This window comes from Solanum lycopersicum, chromosome 3 (genome assembly GCF_036512215.1).
Source record: "Solanum lycopersicum chromosome 3, SLM_r2.1".
In the NCBI taxonomy this organism is placed as follows: domain Eukaryota; kingdom Viridiplantae; phylum Streptophyta; class Magnoliopsida; order Solanales; family Solanaceae; genus Solanum; species Solanum lycopersicum.
In genome coordinates this window covers 41481203-41508359 of record NC_090802.1, presented here as the reverse complement: position 1 = coordinate 41508359, position 27157 = coordinate 41481203, and the positions used below count along the sequence as shown (strand labels likewise).

At 36.2% G+C, this 27157-nt stretch overlaps 1 protein-coding gene across 1 annotated transcript in view; it reads right to left on the bottom strand.

Annotated features, from left to right (window-relative positions):
• LOC109119726 (uncharacterized) overlaps positions 1-25359 on the bottom strand; it is a 30332-nt gene extending 4973 nt beyond the window's left edge. The window contains exons 1-4 of the mRNA XM_069295875.1: positions 25089-25359; positions 2087-2262; positions 1687-1960; positions 1352-1546 (exon numbers count right to left, since the gene is read on the bottom strand). Of these exons, the coding sequence (XP_069151976.1) occupies positions 1352-1546; positions 1687-1960; positions 2087-2262; positions 25089-25359 (916 nt within the window). The remainder of the gene's footprint in view (positions 1-1351; positions 1547-1686; positions 1961-2086; positions 2263-25088) is intronic.
• Between the last annotated feature and the right edge of the window lie 1798 nt (positions 25360-27157).

Here is a 27157-nt window from a genome sequence, read left to right as displayed (position 1 = left end):
TTCTAATGAATGATATGAACAATGTTATGTGTTATAGGAATTATGTTATGTTCTATGTGTACATTGTTGTGTACTATGTGTAAAATGTTAAGTATGATGGTGCATGTTACTCTAATGGCATAACTTTCGTAATCCAAATTTTGAAAGCTCAATAACGCTCCTAATTCATATTTGGAAATCCCACTCATGTTCCTACTCTCAAATTTGCAAGTCCAGTGAGTTGACCTTCTATAATCATGTTGTTAGGAAGAGCTAATCTTACTCATGCATGTCCTTGTTGTGTGCTTGCGTATACCCATACTTAGTACAAGTGTGTTCAAACCCTATACAACTCTAAAATTTTAGGTGCAGGCACAGGTGGACGCTAGACCTATAGGATAAACGGTGTAGTTATCTGAACGTCGAGCATTAAGTCGTACTTCGTAGGCCCTCACACTTTCGAGGATGCTTGCCCATTTACATTCTAGGTTTTTTTGAAGGATTTAGCATGTAGAGTATGTTCCACTGGTGTTTCTTTACCCCTTTTAGTGCAGACATTGTATTGGTGCCATTTTTGATAGTACATCTTCATCGTTATAATAAACTGTTTCTTTCATTTGATGATTTATGTTTGATAGTTGATGGTGAACAATTACGTATGTAGTAGAAAGTTTAGTAAGCATGTTAAGAAACAAAAGTTTTCAAATTTTACGCCAAAATTAACCTAGATGAATTAATAATGACGTATGTAGGCTTGTCTGCGACCACTTAGAGGCTAACCACGCCGGTCTCATCTAGGGTCTAGATTCCGTTCATGACAAACATCAATGTGAACTTCAACATAAATGTAAATTTACACCATAACCTCAACATCAATGTCAAACATAAATGTCTACGTAGCATGAATAAAAATTTAAACGTAAACATCAACATCAACGTCAAGTTAGCATAAATGTAAGAGTTAGTGAGAATATTAATGTCAATGTTAATGTAATTGTTAACATGAACATCAACGTCTACATGATCCTCGATGTGATAGTCAATGTTAATGTGAAAGTGAACGCCTATGTTTACATCTATGTGAACGTCAATGTCAATGTTAATGTTAACATGAACTTCAACATAAACGTTAAAGTGAAAGTCAATGTGAGCGTCAATGTGATCGTTAACGTGAATGTTAACATCAATTTCAACGTGAACTGAACGTCAATGTCAATGTGAACATGAATTTCAACTTAAATTACAAGGTGAACATCAACATCAACGTCAATGTCAAGTTGCACGTCAACATCAATGACGACAGTTATATTAATATCAACATCAACTTAAATATAAACATTAACATATGCATGAACATCAACGTCTATATCACTGTGAACGTTAAGATAAACATCAATATGAATGTCACTGTCAACATAAACGTTACAGTGATCATCAACATAAATATCAATGTCAATGTTCACGTCAACCTCAACGTGAATGTTAACGTAAATGTCAACGTCGACATCAACAATAATGTCACCATCAATTAAAATGTCAAAGTTAACATCAATGTAAATATTAAAATCTACGTCAGTGTCAATGTAAAGGTGAACGTCAACATAAACATCAATGTGAAAGTCAATGGTAACGTCAATGTAAACAACAACTTTTATGTAAACGTAAGTGTGAACATCTATTTGACCATCAATGGCAACATGAACGTACAAACATGAACGTGAACATAAATGTAAACGTCAATGTCCACATCAACATAAACATGAACATCAACCTGAATGTAAGAGTCATCGATAAAGTCAATGTCAACGTGAACGTTAATGTGAATGTCAACATGAGCATGAACGTCAATGTCAATGTGAACATCAACGGGATCGTCTACGTTTACAACAATGTCAATGTCTATGGGAACGTTAATAAGAATGTCTATGTGAACGTGATTGTCAATTTTAACGTCAATATAAAAGTCAACGTCAATTTCAACCTAAAAGTTAACGTAAAAGTATGAGTCATCGAGAATGTCAACCTTAATGTGAACCTCAATGTGAACGTGAACATGAACTTCAACGTCAACCTAAATATATAGTTCAACGTCAATGTAAATATGAACCTCAACATCTACATAAAGGTGAACATCAACATCAACATCAAAGTCAAGGTGAACATCAATGTGTACCTCAACGTCAACATCAATGTCAACTTGAACGTATACATCAATGTCAACGTCAATAACAATGGTCGTGTAAGTGTCAACCTCAGCATGAACGTACGTCAAAATTTGTATGACTGTCAATGTAAGCATAAAGGTCAATGTAAATGTCAACTTATTATGAATATCAACATTAACTTCGACGTAAACATCAATGTCAACATCAATGTCAGATGATTGTAAACATTAACGTGAATGTGAAAATGAACATCAATGTGAATTTGAACGTCAGCATAAAGTTAATGTGAAAATCAATATAAACGTCAATGTCAATTTTAACTTCAATGTCAACATCAATAAAAACGTCAACATCAATTGGAACGTCTATGTGAACGTCAATGTTAACGTCAACATAAATGTGAACGTAAACGTAAATTTAAACATCTGTGTCAACGTAAATATCAACTTCAACATCAACATGAACCTCAACGTCAACATCAATGTAAACATCAACGTCAATATCAACATCAACATTAATGTTAAAGTAAAAATAAACATCAATATAAATCCACATAAATATCAATTGCAATGTCAACGTATAAATGTGAAAGTTAACATAAATATAAACTTCAACGTCAATGTTTACATCAGAGTGTAAATAATCATCAACTTAAACGTCAAAATGAACGTCAATTTAACATCAACAGAAACGTTAATCAAAATGTGAACGTCAACCTAAAAAACATAAGATTTGGTGAAATATTGAAGTCCATGAGAACGTCATTGTGAATGTCAACGTGAACATAAACCTTGTAAGTTCACCAAAATAACATAGGTCAACTAGAGAGTAACATGGTTGTCATGATGGTCTAAGTTCCTCAAGTGGTCGAAAATATGGTATTGAGGATGTGTCTAAGATTTTTGGTGCATTCAAAGTCAAACGTTAAGGGGCACCTAAGATGTTCGACGACTAACTCACCTATGTGCCTTATATGTGGGTACACATATATGTTTATGTGTTTTTCATGAGGTTATAATGCCGTTAAATGAGTTATCATGGTATATATATACAGTGTGTCAAGTTTTGTGAAGTTTGGAGGTCTAACTTCCATGATGTTTGAAAGATTTTCCTTGAAATGACCTTATGTGTGTATGCATGTTTCATTATGTTTTAAGTGTTCGTTTTAGATTAAATTTATGTTAAACGTACTAAACTTGTATAGAAGAATGTTCAGGTTGGAAACTTCCAGGAAAATATCGCCAAGGACCATGAAAAGGTTCATTAAGGAAGGACCCAAGTTAGTGTCCAAGACTGCCCAAGACAGCCCACCAACAGATAGCAATCGACGCCCTCTGAGTAAGTCGTCGGCCTTTTGGTTGTGTATCATCGTGTAACACTTAGTCTTGGGAGAGGAGATAACAAATACAAGCTTCAGTCCTAGACCACAAACAAGCAGGACGGTCCGTTTGTCAAAGGACGGGTTGTCGATGGTCCTCTATCTCTGAGTACTGTCCCTGCGTGCATTCACTGTTAAATTGAGGGGTGAACTTGTAAATTCAATCCACGTCAAATTAAGAGAAAGGAAGGTTCCTAAAGGGTCTTTTGGATACTTTAAACTATGTTGATAAGCCTAAAATACTTAGAATATTTAATTCTTCAAAATCAAAACCCAAATTCCTTTATAAATTATCCAGAACTCCATTGGAGCTAAATCTGAAGGAAAGAATCGGATAGGAGAATTCAGTGGAGATTCTTCATCAAATTGAATAATTAGCTTCATTGAGGTATGGTTGTTGATCCTTGAAACTCTAATTATAAAGGATCCCAACTTTCAAAGATGTTTCCTAAAGTTTTCTAAGATGAATTGTCAAATTTCATGGTCTATGCATAGGTTCTTGCATAATAGGTTTTTAAGCATTGTATATTGATTGATTGTTACAGTCCACTAATGGTAGTGGTGCTAAGTGCTTTACTTACAATTATTGTGGCATTGTGGGCGTTACTTTATATAATACGATGATCATGGCCTTGTCCACACTAATTGAAGTATTACGATGATTTGTGTACTTTATTTATGTGAACTATGAGAATTTCTATCAATATATAAAGTAATCTGAAAGTGTGTGTTCTTTCTATGTATGTTAGGAGATCATGTAGACTATGACTATATGCTTATATGCTTAGGGTTTATGCATTGTTGATCCTTTTTGACGATGTGAGATCTATGATGGACAAATTGATGATGATATGATAGTTTATAAGATGACTTAAAAATGATTAGAGTTATTTCTATGTTCTTCTAGAATGACATGTAATATGTGTGAAAGTGAAATATGTTTTGTCTTGTATTTGTTGACTTGTGTCCCTTACTTGATGCATGTATGAAAGTGAATATGTGATGTCTTTACTTAGGATGTTAAACAATGAGATGTGACCTTATATGATGTTAAGAGGGTCCTTCATGTGAAACCTTGAACCTATTGATAAGGTTATAAACGTTGAAGTCGAAAGTCGCAATGGTGTCCTTCATGAAAGAAATGATAGACTTAAGGTTGATTTGCTGGAACGACATCATATCAAACCTTAGGAAAGCAATTATTAGCTTCTTGTTGCCATTGTAAAGAAGATCTATTGGATCTTTCTTTTGTAGGGTAACTGTTATTGGGTTATTAACCTGATATGGAACCCATATAAATGAATATTTAATGTAAATTACTCTATGAGAACAAAGGCTGGCATCAAGTGAATATGGTGGGGAAAGTAGTTCTAGTTAGAGAATGAGACTAAAGTACAAAGCATGCACTTCGTATTCCTTAACCATGTGCCTACATGGTATTTGTTAGATTTCTACCATTGTCAAGTGGAACACTGTCATCGGAGTAGGATGGAACTCTGGATTCTATGCTTTGCTATAATGGTCTATGTCGGTTCTTTTCTATTCTTCTTAAGACTCAGAGTCTGGAATCCGGATGGCAACCGACATCGTTAACCTCTCAGAGGTCGCAGACAAGCCTCATCTTGCATTCAACACATTCATCTAGTAAAATATATGGAAAATTTAAAAGTTTTTATATGTATGAAGTACACATAGACATCATATAATTATTAACCAGATACATCATATTACTAAGCTCAAGATAAGAGAACAACCATCTAACATAAGAATCAATTCGAAACTGCAGTTGAATATATCATAAATAGTTTGCAAAACAAGGCCATTTTACAAATCTTCGAAATGAATGTGCAACAGAAACGCTAGCGAAACATCCATTATCTATGTCAAAAACTATGTCTAGACTAAATCTTTAGCATCCTCGAAATCATGAGGACCTACCAAATGATTTGGAGAAAAGCTTAAGTCCAAATCGCTACAAGGGTTGTCAACCTGTCCCCTAACCTGCACCTATAAAAATAGTAAATAGTAGGGGGTTAGTACACCACTTGTAATAAGTATCATGTATTCACACATACACATAAATCTATGCATGATCAAAGAAAGATCTTCCTAAACCACATGCTATTTATAGAAAGCTTAGTAATTAGAGTTTCCTAAATCGTTAGATGTGAACTGTGGTATGAATATGATGTATTTTAATGCATTCAAATCACACAAATCCTTTTATATATGATTACAAAAAATCAATATCAGCCACATAATTTTAGACTACCTCGGGCAAAGATTTCAGTTTGATCCTTTTAGGACGAGAGGTCCTCTTTGTACCTCTAGATTATTTTGCAGTCTTTTTCCCCTTTTTCTTGTGTAGTCAATAACTCATTTTTTCCTATGTTTTACTTGCAAGTTCAATAATTCACTGTAGTCCCATACCCACAATAAATCGATGTAAGTAATCTAAGGACTAAGGAATGATTTCCCTGCCTTACCTTTCATAAGAAATTCCCTATGTGTCATGACATTGATTTCATTAATTTCATATTTTATATATTATATATTTCATATACATGAGAATTTTGAATGTTTGATATAGCATAATACATCTCAAGTGAGGGCCCAACATATGGGACCTCAACTAGAGGGCTTTCTTTAGCAAACACAGAGTCTCGTTCATTCGTTCATTCGTACTTCACATTATTCATTTCTTTCATTCGTACGCTGATGTAAACACCAACTATATTTAGGATGAAGTTCAAGACTCTCATTGGGATCATGAGGTGAAATGACAAAGAATGACCTAATGTCATTAGTTGAATCTGATTACACCTCTTGATTGTCTTGGACAAACACCTTCGATATCTTTTATTTAATTATTTTTCATACATTGAGGAACTCAAACCTTAAATGACATATATCATGGGAGCATCATGAATCAAGTGTCTACCCCACACTTAAAAGAGGCGGAATCACCAGCCAAAGTGACCCAAAACATGCTAGCGTACATGTGCATTGAACCCCGCCAGAACCCTATAATGGTAGTATAGTTTTGACGACTAGGAGATATAAGGAGACCCATATCAAGCATGATGGACAGTCTCATCTAATTAGAGTTACGTGAACCTCCCCACTTCTCGAAAGAAGGAATCACCGCTTCTTGCTAGCCTATCGGTTCTCAAGATAAAGTTCCATTACATTCAACTCATACATCATAGAAGCTAGCCTCTAGTATTAGGACATCATAGCTCAATAGATGATTTCTCATCTCATATTAGTATTAAGTATACATTAATCTCAATACATTCATTAGAGTGTACATTGAGGCTGGTTTGTTCATTAGTTATACACTCTCATAGAGGAATACGTTTTAATAACATTTACTTAGGATCATTTGAGATTGCTCTTATCTTTCACATTAGCCTCTTATCATGTCTTCACCACATTCATGAATATGTGAACATTTTCTTTTCATAATTACTCACCCTTTTACATGAATGTATTTCTTCTTTATCTTGTAGTATTGACTCCAAGCATTATGGAGGCTTGCTTCTAGGTTAAGATTTACTTACTCTATTAATAACTGGACATCCTTACTTTACATTGATTTTTACTTGCATATAATCATTTGTTATTAATGAGACTTGCTCAAAAATTCTAACACCTTCATACGTGAGTATTCTTTTAAGATAGTAGCTTAGGTATAAGTGAGACTTGTCTTACTTCCTTTAGCACCCCATTATGGTCACTTGATTATTTTAATTCCCTTTAATTATGCTATAACTCACGTTACATACTTCTTTTAGTGTAGTAGATTCATATTATCATTCATGGACGATGTGCACTTCATGAGTTTCATGAGTTTATATGTCATTCTTTTGAAAAATGTTGAGAGTTGTCTCAATGAGTGGCATGCCATTGATTATTGGTTCATTAAATTAGTTTATAAGTGCTTATATTATCATTTGATACTCTAACAACACAAGATTTACATATAATTTGTATTGGCCTCAACCTTTGAAAATTAAACTGCATAACCATTATTGTAGGAATGTCCCACTTCTACATATGTTCATATCTAAATTCAATATGTATGAACCATTAGCCAATCTTTTATTTATATAACATAATATTATATCCATATATATAAATCACTTTTAGACAATGTATTGTTAGACATTTTATTGGCATATGATTACTATTGGCATAAACAATTTGCCATAGAATTCATAACCATAGTTGTTGACATAAGCCAATTTTCATGTGTAACGACCCGTTTAGTCATTTTGAGCAACAGACTTCAATTCTAGAAAAACTGGCAGAAGCGACGGACCCCACGATGGAACGTCATGGGCACGACGGACCGTCGCAGAGTCTCGTTTCAAAACACTTAGGAAATCTGAAATTGGGTACTGAAAATCGACTGTCTGAACTTTGTGACGAAATGGCAGGACGGACCGTCACAGGTGTGACGAACCGTCACAGACCCTTGGTGGAAAAATTGGGTCTCTAAACTCTGCGACGACCTGCAGGACGGACCGTCACAGGCACGACGGCCCGTCACAGGTTGCGCAAATCCCAGGCAGAATCGGATTTCTGGTTAAGTTTTAAGGGACGTTTTTGACAGTTCTTGCCTTAATTATAAAGTTCGTGGGTTTATATTAATAACTGAAATTCTTGGGGGTTAAAAGAGGTAACCCTAAGTTAATTAGTGGGGTATTATTGCCATATTTTATTCTTAATTATATACTAATTAGGGTAAAAGAAAGATGGTTTGAATAAGAAAATAGAAAGAACAAGAAGGGAGAGAGAGAAACGATCGAGAAGAGGAGGAAAACACCAAGCTTTGAGGATTAACTTGCTTGATTTCAATTCTTCGGTGGAGGTAGGTTATGGTTTTCATGCTTTCATGGTAAACTCTTAATAGAGAATGATATGTATTGGTAGTATTGTAAACCCTACTATAAGCTTAATTGTATGTTTGCGTGAATATGATTATGTGATTGTGATAAGATAAGCATGATGCAAATATTGAATCCCAAATCTTGAAAGGAAACTTTAATATACATTATTAATGATGATGCCTTGGTATAGAAGAAGGCTTTATGAATTAAAGTAATGGGATTGATGATGCCTTGGTATAGAGAAGGCCTGATGATTTACAGAATGATGTAGGGGATCGGAGTGTCACGAACCGACACGTAGATATAGGGGATCGGAGTGTCACGTACCGACACAAGAGGAATAATGAATATGAGGGATCGGAGTGTCACGTACTGACACAAGAGAATTAAAGATAATGAATCTTGAAAGATGTTAATATACTCAATCTAACGAACATAATTCCCAAATGAGTATGGTGTTGAGGCTTGAGCCCTCATGGATGAACTTGATGGTACTTGTTGATGATTATAATACTTGTTGTGGCTACATGTTGAGTTTTATAGTTGATTTACGATAATATTAATATATACTGTTCCCTATTTTGAGTTGGCCGATGATATCTACTCAGTACCCGTGTTTTGTACTGACCCCTACTTTTATGTTTTCTTCTTGTTTATTTGTGGAGTGCAGCAAACGTGCCATCGTCTTCAACTCAACAGTAATTCAAGCCAGTCTTACTACATCGGAAATTCAGGGTGAGCTAATGCTTCTAGGTTGGACTGGATCTTCTTCTTCAAGTCTTGATGCCTTGAACTTCCGGCATGGACTAGCTTCTTATGTATTTTTAGCTTTTAGAATACTCTTAGTTTAGTCATTTGATCGTAGATGTTCTTGTGATGATGACTTCCAGGTTTTGGGAATAATAGATGTTGAATATTGATAGTTATTGAATTGATTTTATTAATGAGATAAGTCTTCCGCATTATTTTCTGCTATTATTACATTGAAATGTTAAGGTTTAGATTTGTTGGTTCGCTCACATAGGAGGGTAAGTGTGGGTGCCAGTCGCAACCCGGTTTGGGTCGTGACAAACTTGGTATCAGAGCATTAGGTTCGTTGGTCTCATCACACAAGAACAGGTCTAGTAGAGTCTTAAGGAACGGTAGGGGGACGCCTTTACTTTTCGTTGAGAGGCTATAAGACTTTAGGAAAATTTCACTCTTTCATTCTTTATTTCGTGCGACTACTTGAGTCCAATTGGTATCTAGGCGAGACGAATTGGTATCTAACCATCTTCACTCTCTTTCGCAGATGGTTAGAACTAGAGCAACGACTACGTCAACACCAACACCGGCCAGACAAGAAACAACTGAGCCAGCCACTGGGGCTGTGGCTCGAGGAAGAACAGCGGCGAGGGGCCGTGGAAGAGGTCGTGGGAAGACGTCCTCTAGGGGAAGAGGACGAACACCTAACCCATCTGATACTAGGGCAATGACTCCTCCACCGACTGAGGAAGTAATAAGAGAAGGGGAGGATGGGGAAACTGAACAAGTGCAAAATGAGGAAATGCCACCCCAACCTACCCCAGAGAAGATCAATCAGGTTCTGGCTTATCTTAGCGGGTTATCTGATCAAGGTCAGGCACCTCCAGTGTTTTCTGCGCCAACACCTCCGGTTTCAGAAGTACAATATGCGGCTACTATGGCTCCCCGCATGAATGTTCCATTGAAAATAGGAACGTTTCCACGTCTGACTACTGGGCCTATAATGACAAATGATCAGCACGAACTTTTCAGTAAGTTCTTGAAATTGAAACCTCCGGTCTTCAAGGGCGCTTAATCAGAGGATGCTTATGATTTTCTGGTTGACTGTCATGAGCTACTACACAAGATGGGTATAGTAGAACGGTTTGGTGTGGAGTTTGTGACTTATAAGTTTCAAGGGAACGCCAAAATGTGGTGGCGGTCACATATCGAGTGTCAACCAATAGAGGCACCACCTATGACTTTGGCCTCATTCTCTAGTTTGTTTATGGAGAAGTATATCCCCCGGACTTTGAGGGATCGGAAAAGGGATGAGTTCTTGAGCCCAGAGCAAGGTAGGATGTCGGTTAATGCTTATGAGGCTAAGTTTCGTGCACTATCCAGATATGCCACTCAACTCTGTTTCAGTCCTCAAGAGCAGGTTCGCCGGTTTGTGAAGGGGTTGAGATCAGAATTGTGGATTTCGGCCTTACAGATAGCGGCAACGGCAAAATCCTTCCAAGAGGTGGTAGACTTTGTGATAGAAGTGGAAGGAGTGAAGCCAGACGACTTCACCACAACATCGACATCAAAAAGGCTTCGAAAGGGAGGTGAGTTTAATGGTTCTTACACTAGAGGACAGGGTTCGGGAAGTTACTCAGTCCGACCAATTCAGTCTTCACTACAGACTGTAGTTGGGGGACCACCTCAGACCGGTCAACACTTCTATGAGGGACATATGATTGACTCCAAAGAATGTTATGGATGTGGGGAGATTGGACATATTAGGAGAAATTGTCCCAGACCAAGTTACAGACCCCCAATAGCTAGAGATAGAGGTGGTCATGGTAGAGGCCGTTTTTCTGGAGGGCGTGGTGGTCGAGGTAATAGTGGTCACCAAAACGGCAGAGGTAATGGGCAAACTGGGGCCACTACATCACAACATGGTAGGGGCAACGGACAGACGAACGATAGGGCCCATTGTTACGCTTTCCCTGGGTGGTCTGAAGCGGAGGCATCTGATGCTGTCATCACAGGTAATCTTCTGGTTTGTGATTGCATGGCTTCTGTATTATTTTATCCTGGATCCACGTTTTCTTATGTATCTTCCTCATTTGCTAATGGTCTAAATTTACATTTTGAATTACATGATATGCCTATTCGTGTTTCTACTCCGGTGGGTGAGTCTATGGTAGTTGAAAAGGTATATAGGTCTTGTTTGGTGAACTTTGTGGGGAGCAACACTTATGTAGATTTGATTATCTTAGAAATGGATGATTTTGATGTAATTCTGGGTATGACATGGATTTCTCCGCAATTTGCGATCTTGGATTGTAATGCTAAAACGGTGACGTTAGCCAAGCCTGGGACAGATCCGTTAGTGTGGGAGGGTGACTACACTTCCAATCTGGTCCGCATCGTCTCCTTTATTCATGCTAAGAAAATGATTAGTAAAGGGTGTTTAGCTTTCTTGGCACATCTCAAGGATGACACTACCCAAGTACCTTCGATTGAGTCGGTTTTAGTAGTTCGTGAGTTTCTGGATGTGTTCCCTGCAGATCTTCCTGGTATGCCACAGGATAGGGATATTGACTTCTGTATTGATCTTGAACCTGGTACTCGCCCCATTTCTATACCCCCTTATAGAATGGCTCCCGCGGAGTTAAGAGAGTTAAAAGCACAACTTCAAGAGTTATTGAACAAAGGCTTCATTAGACCAAGTGCATCTCCTTGGGGTGCTCCGGTTTTGTTTGTAAAGAAGAAGGATGGGAGTTTTCGAATGTGTATAGACTACAGACAACTAAACATGGTAACCATAAAGAACAAGTATCCTCTTCCCCGCATTGATGATTTGTTCGATCAGTTACAAGGTGCTTGTGTCTTCTCTAAGATTGACTTGAGATCCGGTTATCATCCATTGAAAATACGGGCAACGGACGTACCAAAGACTGCTTTTCGAACGAGGTATGGGCATTACGAATTTGTAGTGATGTCCTTTGGTCTTACGAATGCCCCTGCTGCGTTCATGAGCTTGATGAACGGGATTTTTAAGCCATATTTGGACCTCTTCGTGATCGTATTTATTGATGATATATTGGTATACTCAAAGAGGAAGAAGGAACATGAAGAGCATTTGAGAATGGTATTGGAAATATTGAGGGAGAAAAAGCTTTATGCCAAGTTCTCTAAGTGTGAGTTTTGGCTAGATGCGGTGTCCTTCTTGGGGCACGTGGTTTCTAAGGATGGAGTGATGGTGGATCCTTCTAAGATTGAGACAGTTAAGAATTGGGTAAGACTCACTAATGTGTTAGAAATAAGGAGCTTTGTTGGGTTAGCTAGCTACTACCGCCGATTTGTCAAGGGATTCTCTTCTATTGCTTCCCAATTGATGAACTTGACTAAGCAGAACGTCCCATTTGTATGGTCGGATGAATGTGAGGAAAGCTTTCAGAAGCTCAAGACTTTGTTGACTACCGCACCTATCCTTACCTTGCCAGTAGAGGGTAAGAACTTCATTGTTTATTGTGATGCATCCTATTTTTGTTTGGGTGCAGTACTAATGCAAGAGAAGAGTGTGATTGCTTATGCTTCAAGACAATTAAAAGTGCATGAACGTAACTATCCCACTCATGATTTGGAATTGGCCGCGGTAGTGTTTGCATTAAAACAATAGAGACACTATTTATATGGGGTTAAGTGTGAGATCTATACGGATCATCGTACCCTTCAGTATGTCTTTACTCAGAAAGATTTGAACCTAAGACAGAGGAGATGGATGGAGTTACTAAAGGACTACGATATCACTATCTTGTATCATCCGGGGAAGGCGAATGTTGTAGCGGATGCTTTAAGTAGGAAGGCGGGAAGCATGGGAAGTCTAGCTCACTTGCAAGCTTCTAGACGCCCATTGGCTAGAGAGGTTCAGACTCTAGCTAATGACTTGATGAGATTAGGAGTAAATGAGAGGGGAGGATTGTTGGCTTCTGTGGAGGCAAGATCTTCCTTTCTTGACAAGATTAAGGGAAGACAGTCTGATGATGAGAAACTGCGCAGAATTCAAGATAAAGTATTGCGAGGAGAGGCTAAGGAAGCACAAATCGATGAGGAAGGTGTTTTGAGAATCAAGGGAAGGGTATGTGTACCCCGCGTTGATGATTTGATCAATACTATTCTGACAGAGGCTCATAGTTCAAGGTATTCTATACATCCGGGTGCAACCAAGATGTATCGTGACCTAAAGCAACACTTTTAGTAGAGTAGAATGAAGCATGACATTGTGGATTTTATTGCCAAATGTCCAAACTGTCAACAAGTAAAGTATGAACACCAAAGGCCTGGAGGAACACTTCAGAGAATGCCCATTCCGGAATGGAAGTGGGAAAGAATTGCAATGGATTTTGTGGTGGTCTTCCGAAGACAATGGGTAAGTATGACTCCATTTGGGTGATTGTTGATAGGTTAACTAAATCTGCTCATTTCATTCCGGTCAAGGTGACTTACAATGAAGAGAAGTTAGCCAAACATTACATCTCGGAAGTGGTGCGATTGCATGGGGTTCCACTATCAATAATATCAGATAGAGGTACACAGTTTACTTCTAAGTTTTGGAAAACATTGCATGCAGAATTGGGTACTAGGTTGGACCTTAGTACTGCGTTCCATCCCCAGACCGATGGTCAGTCTGAGCGAACGATTCAAGTGATGGAGGATATGCTTCGTGCGTGTGTGATAGAGTTTTGTGGTCATTGGGATAGCTTCTTACCCTTAGCGGAGTTTTCATACCATAATAGCTATCACTCAAGAATTGATATGGCCCCATTTGAAGCATTGTATGGTAGGAGATGTAGGTCTCCCATTGGTTGGTTTGATGCGTTCGAGGTCAGACCTTGGGGTACTGATCTCTTGAGGGATTCGATGGAAAAAGTGAGGTCTATTCAAGAAAAGCTTCTAGCGGCGCAAAGTAGACATAAAGAATATGCAGATCGAAAGGTTAGAGACTTAGAGTTCATGGAAGGTGAACAAGTCTTGTTGAAGGTTTCGCCAATGAAAGGGGTGATGCGATTTGGTAAGCGAGGTAAACTTAGCCCAAGGTATATTGGTCCATTTGAAGTACTTAAGCGAGTAGGGGAGGTGGCTTATGAGTTAGCCTTGCCTCCAGGGATGTCCGGAGTGCATCCGGTATTGCATGTGTCTATGTTGAAAAGATATCATGGGGATGGAAATTACATTATCCGTTGGGATTCAGTCTTGCTTGATGAGAACTTGTCTTATGAGGAGGAGCCTGTTGCTATTTTAGATAGAGAAGTTCGCAAGTTGAGGTCAAGAGAAATTGCATCCATCAAGGTGCAACGGAAGAATCGACGCGTTGAAGAAGCCACTTGGTAGTAGGAGGCAGATATGCGAGAAAGATACCCACATCTGTTTAAAGATTCAGGTACTCATTTTCGCCCTTGTTTTCCTTCTTTTAATCGTTCGGGGACGAACGATGGGTAAATTGGTATCTAATGTAACGACCCGTTTAGTCGTTTTGAGCAACAGACTTCAATTCTGGAAAAATTGGCAGAAGCGACGGACCCCACGACGGAGGAAATCTGAAATTGGGTACTGAAAATCGACTCTCTGAACTTTGTGATGGAATGGCAGGACGGACCGTCACAGACCCTTGGTGGAAATATTGGGTCTTTGAACTCTGCGACGACCTGCAGAACAGACCGTCGCAGGCACGACGACCCGTCACAGGTTGCGCAAATCCCAGGCAGAATCGGATTTCTGGTTAAGTTTTTAAGGGACGTTTTTGACTGTTCTTGCCTTAATTATAAAGTTCGTGGGTTTATATTAATAACTCAAATTCTTGGGGGTTAAAAGAGGTAACCCTAAGTTAATTAGTGGGGTATTATTGCCATCTTTTATTCTTAATTATATACTAATTAGGGTAAAAGAAAGAGGGTTTGAATAAGAAAATAGAAAGAACAAGAAGGGAGAGAGAGAAACGATCGAGAAGAAGAGGAAAACACCAAGCTTTGAGGATTAACTTGCTTGATTTCAATTCTTCGGTGGAGGTAGGTTATGGTTTTCATGCTTTCATACTAAACTCTTAATAGAGAATGATATGTATTGGTAGTATTGTAAACCCTACTATAAGCTTAATTGTATGTTTGCGTGAATATGATTATGTGATTGTGATAAGATAAGCATGATGCAAATATTGAATCCGAAATCTTGAAAGGAAACTTTAATATACATTATTAATGATGATTCCTTGGTATAGAAGAAGGCTTGATGAATTAAAGTAATGGGATTGATGATGCCTTGGTATAGAGAAGGCCTGATGATTTACAGAATGATGTAGGGGATCGGGTGTCACGAACCGAAACATAGAATTAGGGGATCGGGTGTCACGAACCGACACGTAGAATTAGGGGATCGGGTGTCACGAACCGACACGTAGAATTAGGGGATCGGGTGTCACGAACCGACACGTAGAATTAGGGGATCGGGTGTCACGAACAGACACGTAGATATAGGGGATCGGGTGTCACGAACCGACACGTAGATATAGGGGATCGGAGTGTCACGTACCAACACAAGAGGAATAATGAATATGACGTATCGGAGTGTCACGTACCGACACAAGACAATTAAAGATAATGAATCTTGAAAGATGTTAATATACTCAATCTAACGAACATAATTCCCAAATGAGTATGGTGTTGAGGCTTGAGCCCTCATGGATGAACTTGATGGTACTTGTTGATGATTATAATACTTGTTGTGGCTACATGATGAGTTTTATAGTTGATTTACGATAATATTAATATATATTGTTCCCTATTTTGAGTTGGCCGATGATATCTACTCAGTACCCGTGTTTTGTACTGACCCCTACTTTTATGTTTTCTTCTTGTTTATTTGTGGAGTGCAGCAAACGTGCCATCGTCTTCAACTCAACAGTAATTCAAGCCAGTCTTACTACATCGGAAATTCAGGGTGAGCTAATGCTTCTAGCTTGGACTGGATCTTCTTCTTCAAGTCTTGATGCCTTGAACTTCCAGCATGGACTTGCTTCTTATGTATTTTTAGCTTTTAGAATACTCTTAGTTTAGTCATTTGATCGTAGATGTTCTTGTGATGATGACTTCCAGGTTTTGGGAATAATAGATGTTGAATATTGATAGTTATTGAATTGATTTTATTAATGAGGTAAGTCTACCGCATTATTTTGTGTTGTTATTACATTGAAATGTTAAGGTTTAGATTGGTTGGTTCGCTCATATAGGAGGGTAAGTGTGGGTGCCTGTCGCAACCCGGTTTGGGTCGTGACATCATGTGAAACATGCTCAAGTTTATATGCATTATACATTAGGCAATCTTTTACTTATTTATAGATAACATTATAGCCAATTCCTATTTAAATTTTTAAAAATGTTTTTGTTAGATATTTTATTGACATTAGTCAAACATTCACTCAAATTATGATTTCACGGAGATCCTTTTTAGCTAACCTTATAATATAACTTTGGGGATAACTTTATTTTTAACATCTTGGAATGAATCATATTAGCATTTCATGAGTATCTAGTCTTTATAACGTCATATTAACAGCAACTATAAACAACCTACCGTAACATCTTCATACATAACATTTTCGGACATATCTTTAACATAGTATCATTCTTTTGGTTCACATAATAACACTTAGCATCAAACGAGTTAAATTAATAAATTCATTGAATCATTATTCATTCAAATACACATTAATAACATGATTTCTAATCTATTCAACATTGAAATTGTAAAAAGGATACTAGTGAAGGGAGTTTGACAAGAATAACGGGAAACAACCCTAGTTTTCAAGATCTTTGAATCATTCGAATGAATGCTCTCTTGAAGAATGAAGTCAAGGAGAGAAACCAATTCCTTAAGTAGAACATAATTTCAGAATACCACCTTGAACGAACCTTGAAGAAAGCTTGAAAAATCGTCTAAGAAATTTTCTGTTTATTTTTCTTACGTTTTGTTCACTGTTTTTCTCACGCTTGTTTTCTGGTTTTAGTCGTGTATTTGTTTGAGTTTGAATGTGGTTTTTAGGTTTAGGAAATGACATTAGATTATTCAACTTAGGGTTTAATAATTTAATTAAATAAATTAATCAACTAATAACTAAAAAACCCCTTCTAAATTGACTAAACATAGGAGAATGTTGACTTAACCGAAAATCTAAATTTTTTATGTTTACTGAGGTTTAGGTAAACATTTTTAATTTATATTAAATAATTAAATCCATAATTTAATTAATTTAGGGACCTAGGGTAAGTACTATAGTACCCTTAAGTTATTGGAACCATAATCAACCCTTTAGGACCATCCTAGGTTAAATGTATAATTTAATTAATTAAGTAACCTAGCGTAATAACAAAAGTACCCTTAAGTTTTTATACCCATAACTAATCCTTTGGATCATCCTATGTTACATAATAGGTTGTCTTACTCTTGTGTCAACCAAAATCTAGATACTTTTTTGTTATTTCGCTTATGACAATTTAAATTAATTAATTAAGCTGCTAAAATAATTAATTAAGTATCCTAGGGTACTTAGTAAAGTATCCCTAAGTTTTTAGGACCTTAACTAACTTTTTGGACTATCCTAGATTAGGTACTAGGTTGTCTCTTTCTTGTCTTAACCAAAATCTGAAATTTTCTATGTAGTTTTTGTTTTATACTTTTAAAATTAATTAATTAATTTGCTAAATAAATTAATTAGGTAACCTAGGGGGTTTTACTAAAGTACCCATTAGTTCATAGAACCATAATTATCTTTTTGGACCATCCTAGGTTAGGTACTAAGTTGTCTCTTTAACTAGTACTAGGTTAGTGTCAACCAAGTTTATGTCCTAGGTTGTCGGGTGCACTAGTGGTTGCATTTCAGTTAGAACTACGTTAGTTATCTAGTTGGGGTAATAGGTTCCAGTACAAAATTAATTAGGAAGTTAGGTCCAACATGGAGTAGTCCCTTATGAACGTTTTGGTCCTTTAACTACCCTAACAGAATTCATTTAGAGTGGTCCCCTCCTTTTAACTTCTTCACATGTCTTGCACATGTTATTGCACATGGGTTTGTTGTACATTCCTAACTAACTATTATTCATGGTTCCTTTGAGAATATTTACTTATTTTCCCAAGGATCCTCACTATGTCCTTGGGCACTAATCACTCTACATGATCATTTTAATTGATCATGTTACATGGTATCTAGACTTGCCACTTGGATGCCTCGTACCTGTTTTTGAGTTAACACAAAAAGCATTTTAGTTTAGGGTCTTCATTGCAGGTACATTTATTGAACAACAATCTTGTATTGGGGTATGACACCCTAAAAAGTATATTTCTTACTTATATATAGAAAATTACCTAATATCCCTTAGCCAATTTTTCTAAACTATGCCAAATATTTCTCAATATTGGGCATTGGGGTGCCTATGTACCCCTAATGAGCTATCCTAAGGGCATACAGTCTCTTCATTACACATATGATTTACCGGAATGTTACAATTCTCACCATATCGGATACCTACTAATTAGAGAAGTTCTATGAAGTTTAGGTGGTGGCATACGACGCTATCTAGACATTACACAATAGGCTTTGAAAGTGTTGATTAGATTCCTTTGGTCTTGTCCAAGACCATTACTTTAATGTCCTTACGTGATGATGGAGTCTTAAATGAACTTATGAATGTAACGACTTAAATTATTAAAGAATTTATTTTAAATGCATAACTACTTATCTAGAGTATTTAAGGGTTGTCTAGTTAAGGTGTGAAAGGGCATAGGAATAGTCACTTCGTACCATACCTATATAAGTCTTATGAATGAGTCTTGTTAGGGAAGATGTTGATTATGTGGACATGATATAAGCCTTAGGTATTCTTAAGGATTATTTATTTACTCTTAAAGAGGTTAATCATTGTCTATATTCTTGATTTACTTAAGTATGTCTTTTGAAAGTTTTGGTAAGGAAAATGTAATATTATACATGTTACATGTTTTGGTTTCTAGTAAGTGTGTATGTATCTCATTGTGAGTAGTCTTGAGGATAAGTGTATGTGCGGTCTCTCTTTTTATGACTTAAGAGAGTCTTAGGATAGCTTGTAGTGAGGTAAGTACATAATAAAAGATGTCTTAGTTGAAGGTTAGTAACTTCACTTTAACTATGAAGTTAAGATATTGTTAAGTGCTTCCAAAAATATTGTTAATTGTTTCAAGAGTTTCCTTATGTATTTCTAAGTTGATGAATGTTATTAGTATGATTATGATATGATTTTTAAACGAAAAGATGCACATTTCTAATAAATTCTGTTTTCAATATTTTATACATAATGCCATACGTAGTAAATGTGGTTGTACAAATTCAATGCTTTTACCTATCTCTATAGTTGTTGGTAAGTGAGGAGAATTTGGGAAGCATTACTTGGTTCATAATATCATTCAAGTGAAGTTGAAGTATGTCCTCAATTGACTCGAGGGCATATATGGATATCTTTTTTGTCTGTAATTTTTAAAGTATTGTAATAGACTAAGTATTTCTATATTAGTATTGTATAGGCTGTGTCCGTAAAGTATTCTTGTGTCTAGGTTTTATGAGATTGAGACTTACTATTTTCTACGATTTTATGTGAAAGATATTTTAAAGGCTACAAAATATTTTGTGGAAAGATTTAATTCCGCACTACTTTTGATTATTTATATGCCATAAACGATACCTATAGGCTTGTATAAGACCTCCAATAGGTCAAGTACGCCGATTGCACTTCAAGAGTTCCATATCTTATACTTTGTGGTCTCAGGGTGTAACAAGCTTGGTATCAGAGCATAGGTTGTGAAAGTAGAATTAGGGATCAAAATGTCTCATCAAGTCAAATATAGTAGAGTCCTGACCATCAGTGTGAGTCTCGACACATCCTTTGGAGAGTGGCTATAGGACGATAGAGTTTCCCTTATTTTCTACTCCTATGTGGTGCCATATATTAAAAGTTATGAGTACTCTTTTTTTATGGTTTTCCTTGTGTTTCTAGGAAGCTGAATATGAGGAGGACACCACCTAGGAGGGTTGAAGAGAATTATATGCATTAGGAGATTCTTCCACATGTTTAAACACCCTATTCGTCAAATCCATGAAAGCTGCATGAGCATTGGTTAGTTCTAACGATTTAAGTAGAAATTCATAATGACCAAATCGAGTTCTGAAGGCTATTTTTAAATGTCACTATCTCTGACTCTAAGTAGATGATAACCCAATCTGAGGTCTATCTTTCAGAAGCTACTAGCACCCTGAAGTTGGTCAAACAAGTCGTCAATCCTAGGGATTGGATAGTTATTGTTTATTATGACGTCATTTAACTGTCTATAGTCAATGTACATTGTGAGAGAGCCATCTTTCTTCTTTACGAACAACACTAGTGGACCCCATTATGAAATACAAGGTCTGATGAATCCCATATCTAGAAGGTCTTTCAACTGTTCTTTCAATTCCATAAGCTCTGTTGGAGCCATTCAGTAGGGAGGAATAGAAATAGGCTTGATTCAGGAAGGAGATCAATTCCAAAGTAAATTTCCGTTCAAGAGGGACTATAAGAAGATCTTCTTCAAACACCACTAGAAACTCACTAACTACTCAAATTGTCTCAAAAGTTTGGATTTCAAAGCTACATTCCTTATCACGAACTAGATGACAGAAATAACCCTTAGAGATCTTATGTCTCCCCTTAAGGTGAGAAATGAATCGACCCATAGGCCCTAACCTACTACCCTTCCACTCTAACATTGGATCATCTTGAAACTGAAAACGAACAATCCTAGTTCTAAAATTGACTAAGGCATAACAAAAATGTAACAATTCTATGCCTGGAATGACATCACAGTCTACCATTTCTAACTCTACAAGAACTGCTGAGGTGACTTTCTTAGAGACTATGACAGGGAAATTTCCGTATAACCGTCTAGTTTAGCGGGGTGACCGACAAGATTAGTGACTGAGAAAGGTTCTGCGAGAGCTTATACACTAAAAAATAATTGGACTATTATGTAGGGGGTTACCAAAACAAACATTATCCCGTAAATCTAACAATACATAAAAATCAAGGTCAATGTTTGTAATGTACCAGTGATTACATCAAGAGAATCATCCTGATCCTGGTGAGCCTGAAGATCTTACAACGTGTTCTGACTTTACGAACACCTGTATCGGATGAGTTTTCCTGCTAAGTCAGGCGACTTGTTGGTTATAATGAAGTTGTATATTGAGCTCTACCATTTCCACATTCTTTACCCTATCTAGAAGGACAATGTCTCAGCCTTTGACCATACTGACCGCACCCAAAGCATCCCTCTTTTCCTGAGAGACACTCGCCAAGATTGTTTTTACCATACTTAGGTCAAGTGAGGTAACTCCTTGTTCCTGAAACACATCATTGCGACGTAGAGCCTAGTGCTCTACCCTTCTAGTTAACCTCTTCTGAGAGGATGGAACCCTAGTTAATGAAGTGACTGGAGCTGAAATCTCTTGCTGACTCTGTGAGGGATTCCCACCACACGATTTTTGTTAAGAATATTCATAGTTTCCATTTCTAGCCTTCTTATTCTCCTTGGCCTTTTTCCTAATCATATCACACTTAACCTGCTGAGCATGAATAAAGAGCCTAGAGATCTTTTAATGTTTAAGTAACATAACATTTCTTCACTCAGTTTTCACAAAAAAATACACTCCATACAAAACATATTCATCTGAGCCTTGAAGTTAGCAACCATGTGAGAGGCATACTTGGAGAGTTCGTTACACTTCATCCCATACTCTTGGACCGTTATGTTTCCCTGCCTTAAGTTCATGAATTCCTTAGCTTTTGCTTCTCTCATCTTCACTGGGAAAACAAGTCAAGAAAAGTCTCCCCGAAGCAATCCGAAGTAATAGGAGTTGCATTTGCACCTATATTTTCCCTCCACTAAGTGTACCAGATATGAGCAACATCCTTCAACTTGTATGATGCAACTCACCCGAATCATTCTGAGTGACTTTCATTCCTGGCATTCAAATTCCTAGTGTTAGCTCTACAAGTGAGAATTATCTGAAATGTAGAACGTCATGTTAGAACGGATATAATCATACATTACGCACGATAAAAGTAACAACAAAGTGAACTTTTTCTAAAACATTTCATAGCCTCCCTCTCATTAGATGTGCTACACCTCATACCAATGAAACGGACTCTACTTAGTGTGGATCTTCATACATGATATTACTCCTAAATGTAGTGCTTTGATACAAAGTTTTGTCAAGCACCGAGCTTCCCCCAGACGCATACACGAATCCTAGGACCACAACTGATCCCAAGCTAACCCTACTGGTATGATCATTAGCATACCAAAGATATAAACTAAATGCGGAAGCTAAATCATAATTTACACCAAAAAGATAGGGACTACCCATTTTTTATAACTAACATATTTGAAAAACAATGAGTTTAATACAAAGGAAATATTAACTCAATACTAATATGAATGTAACTATGTCTGAAATATGCATCTAACTTACTAGAAATGCTCAGACAAGCCGCAACTAAGTCTAGCAAAAACTGAAGCTAAATGACTGAAAGACATAACTGAACTCATTGATATTTTCCTCGATGAATGAGGAATCACAACTGAATTTGCTGAATTGGAGATCTAAAATCTAAGTAAGCGTGATGTAGATGCTGAGAACCTTAACATCAACAAGAGAACATGTAGAGCATTTATGCGTCAGGTATTAAAACCACATGAGCTAAATGTGAAGTTTGATGTATACGCCGCATCGAGATGACCCAATATACACTGCAGGAGGTATTAAGGCATATTGGTGTAATAATTAAACTAATTCACACATAGAGGACTTACAACCTACTTGGCTAGTAGTTCTGAGACTATTTGGGTAAGGTAAACCCTAGTCCTACTGAGTATTATGCTACTCCCATACATTTATATAATAACTAATTATGTCAGAATTTCTATAAATAGTAGATAGATCAAAATTGAACATACAAACGGAGGATGCAACATTTAATATGGTAATGATGTGTGAATAACTAGGCATGTATAACGAAATAACTGAAATATCTTACCAAGCATGTGTAGTTCAAGAATCAAAGAAATACTTAACTATGTATTTGAAATTCAAGTGATAAACTGAATTGTAACATAACAATATGATGTGGAACATATATTTAATTAATTCATAAAGTTCTATCGAGTAATTATAAACCCTAGTTTTTACCATGATAAGAGAATAAAAAACTGACTCAAAATTAGGGACCCAATGGGTTAACTAAACCCACTAGTGAAATACCACATAACATGTGATGAAATTCATAGAGAAATATTCAGATTTTGGGCAAGAACTGCTGGAACTTTGTTGCATTCTTGAAATAGGGTTCTTGAGCTTTTTCTCCTTTCTTGCTTTTAATTTTCTCTTATTGATTAATGATTTAACTTAGGTAAGTATTAGTTTTGTTTCTACGATTAAGCTGACAAAAATCTTATGATTAAGGATAAAAATTATGTATCTCAGGGTTTAAACGAAGTGGGAAAATACCAAAAAACCCCATGAGTTAGTTGTTATTAGACCAAATGACGACCTAGATTGATCGTCCTTCGTTCAATCGACCATCCGTGTTTTGGGTCTATAGGCTGAATTTCTTCGACAGGACTTTATTAAAACGCGCATAACATTATACTCAATGATTTATTTTGGCATGGTTAATGCCTTTGGAAACCTAATACAATTATGTATTTGTAGGTATGTCATGGGACACTTAATTCATTTTGTGCTAAGTGTTATGATCAAATGAAGTTGATCCAACTATATCGCTCCCCCATATCTGTTTGTTAATTTAAAACTACGGTCTGACCTACGGACAGTAGTTCAAACAATGATCTATGTTGTTCAATCGTGGTTCATATCATAGAATCGATAAATGGAGTGTTGATCGACAAACAAGACTAAGGACCGTAGGTCCGTCCGTCGTTCAGCACTTAGTCAAATTTTTTTGGGCTATGATTTTTGGGGGTTTCTTACTCCATCAACGGATGAGCAGGACGAACTCTGGGTCAGGCTACTGTCCATCCATTGCACCTGAATATTTCTTAAAAACTGCTTTATGTTCTTTTTTTGATATGGGGTGTTATAGTCAATGTAAGAGTCACTGATAATGTCAATATAAATGTCAATGTGAATGTCAACTTAAACATCAATATGAATGTGATCATCAATGTTAATTTCAATGTCCACGCTGACGTTAACATCTAAGTTAATATTAATATAAATGTCAACATGAACGTCAATGTGAATATCAACATAAACATCAACATAAATGTGAATGTCAACATGAAAGAGAATGTGAATGTCAACATCAACATAAATATTATTAGCATCAATGTAAACGCCTACAACTGCGTGAACATTAACTTCAACTTTAATATGAACATTAACATAATCTTGAACATCAATATAAACGTTAGAGTCCATGTGATGGTCAAGGCCAACGTAAGCATGAATGTAAACATGAATGTAAATATTAACATAAGCATCAGCATAAACATAAATGATACATAAACATTAGTGTCAACATCAATGTGAACATCAATGTAAAATTGAATGTCAATATAAATGTCAGCATAAACGTGAACGTAAATGTAAACATCATTATTAAACATACAGTCAATGTACACAGAAACAACTTCATAAATGTTAACGTCAATGTAAATGTAAAGATAAACATGACCTCAACATCAACGTCAATGTCTATGTCATCATTAATGTAAATATGAGAGTGAACGTCAATGTGAGCTTATAAATGTTAAAGTTAAAATCAAAGTAAATGAAAGCATCAATATTAGAGTGAGTGTCAACGTCAACATAAATGCCAATGTAATCGCGAATGTCAACATAAACGTAAGAGTCAGCATAAATGTTAACATCTATGTGATTGTAAACGTGCATGTGAACATCAACGTCTTGTTGAACATCAACATCGACATGAAGGTGAACGTCATCATCAACATCAACGTCAAGGTGAATGTTAACATATACATCGATATGAATGTCTATATCAATGTAAACATGAACGTCATTGTCGACGTCAACGACAATATTAAAATTAAATGTAAATGTCAAAATTTGTGTGAACGCCAACATAAACGTCAATGTCAATATGAACATCAACATAAACGTCAATGTGAACATCAACGTCAACGTAAAATTCAACAGCAACATAAATATCAACGTGAACGTGAAGGCCAATGTCAATTGATTGTGAACAGGACATCAACATCAACGTAACCATAAATGTGAATGTGAATGACAACATGAACATAAACGTCAATGTTAACATGCATGTAAAAGTTAACATCAACATCAGTGTTAATGTCAATGTCAATGTAAATGTCAAAGTAAGCATCAATGTAAATGTAAACGTGAACATACATGTAAACCTTTTAATCAACGTGAATATGATTGTCAATGTTAATGTTGACGTGAATGACAATATCAACATAAATATAAACGTCCACGTGAACATTAAAGGAAACATCAATGTATAAATGTGAATGTCATTGGAAACATTAATGTCAACGTCAATGTAAACGCCAATATAGAAGTCAACCTCTAAGTCAACATTAATATCAACATAAATAAGAACGTCAATGTGAATGTCAACATGATCGTCAACGTGTACATGACCGTTAAAATGATCGTCAATGTTAACGTTAACGTCAATGTCTATGTTAACTTCAATATGAATGTCCACATCAATGTACACATAAACGTGAACGTGAATGTGTACGTCAATGTCAACCTCAAGGTGAAGCTCTACGTTAAAGCGATTACCTATGTGAACATGAACATCAATGTCAATGAAAGTGTGAATTTTAACATCAATTTCAATATGAATGTCAACGTTAATATGATCGTCAACGTCAGTGTCAACGTAAACATGAGCGTCAACATCAAAGTAAATGATAGCATCAAAGTTATAGAGAGTGTCAATGTAAACGTAAACATCAACGTCAACATAAACATCAAGGTAATCTTGAATGTCAACATGAACGTAAGAGTATGTATGAATGCTAACGTCAATATTATTGTAAACGTGTATGTGAACATCAATGATTGATTGAACGTCAACATCTACATCAAAGTAAACTTCAACATAAAAATAAATATCAAGGTGAATTTAAACATGTAGGTCAATATGAATTTCAATAAATACATAAACGTGAACGTCATTGTCGACGTCAATGACTATTATAATATTAACGTCAATGAAAACATTAAAGTTAATGTAAACGTTAAAATTTATGTGAATGTCAGGATCAAAAACAAAGTCAATGTCAACAACAACATAAACATTAACATAAAGGTGAATGTCAATGTCAATTGATTATGAACATCAATGTTAAAATTAATGTAACCATAAACGTGAATGTGAAAGAAAACCTGAACGTCAACGTCAATGTTAACATGAACGTCACATATATCATCAACACTAATGTTAACATCAACGTTAACATGAATGTCAATGTCAGCATTAAAGTCAATGTGAATGTCAACATAAATGTAAACGTCTTCATCAACGTTAACAACAACATGAAGGTAAACTCCACATGAACATGAACGTCAACGTAAATATAAACGTGAATGACACTGTCAACATAAATATAAATGTTCGCGTGAACATCAAAGGAAACATCAATGTCTGAATGTGAACGTCAATATAAACGTTAATTTAAACGTTAATATCAACGTCAACATGAATGTCAAAGTCAAAGTAAAAGTTAATATCAACATAAATATGAACATCAAATGTGAATATCAACTTAATTGTCAATGTCTATGTGAACGTTAATGTGATCATCAATGTAAACGTCAACATCAATGTCTAGGCTAACTTCAATATGAACGTCAACATCAATGTACACATCAACGTGAATAAGAA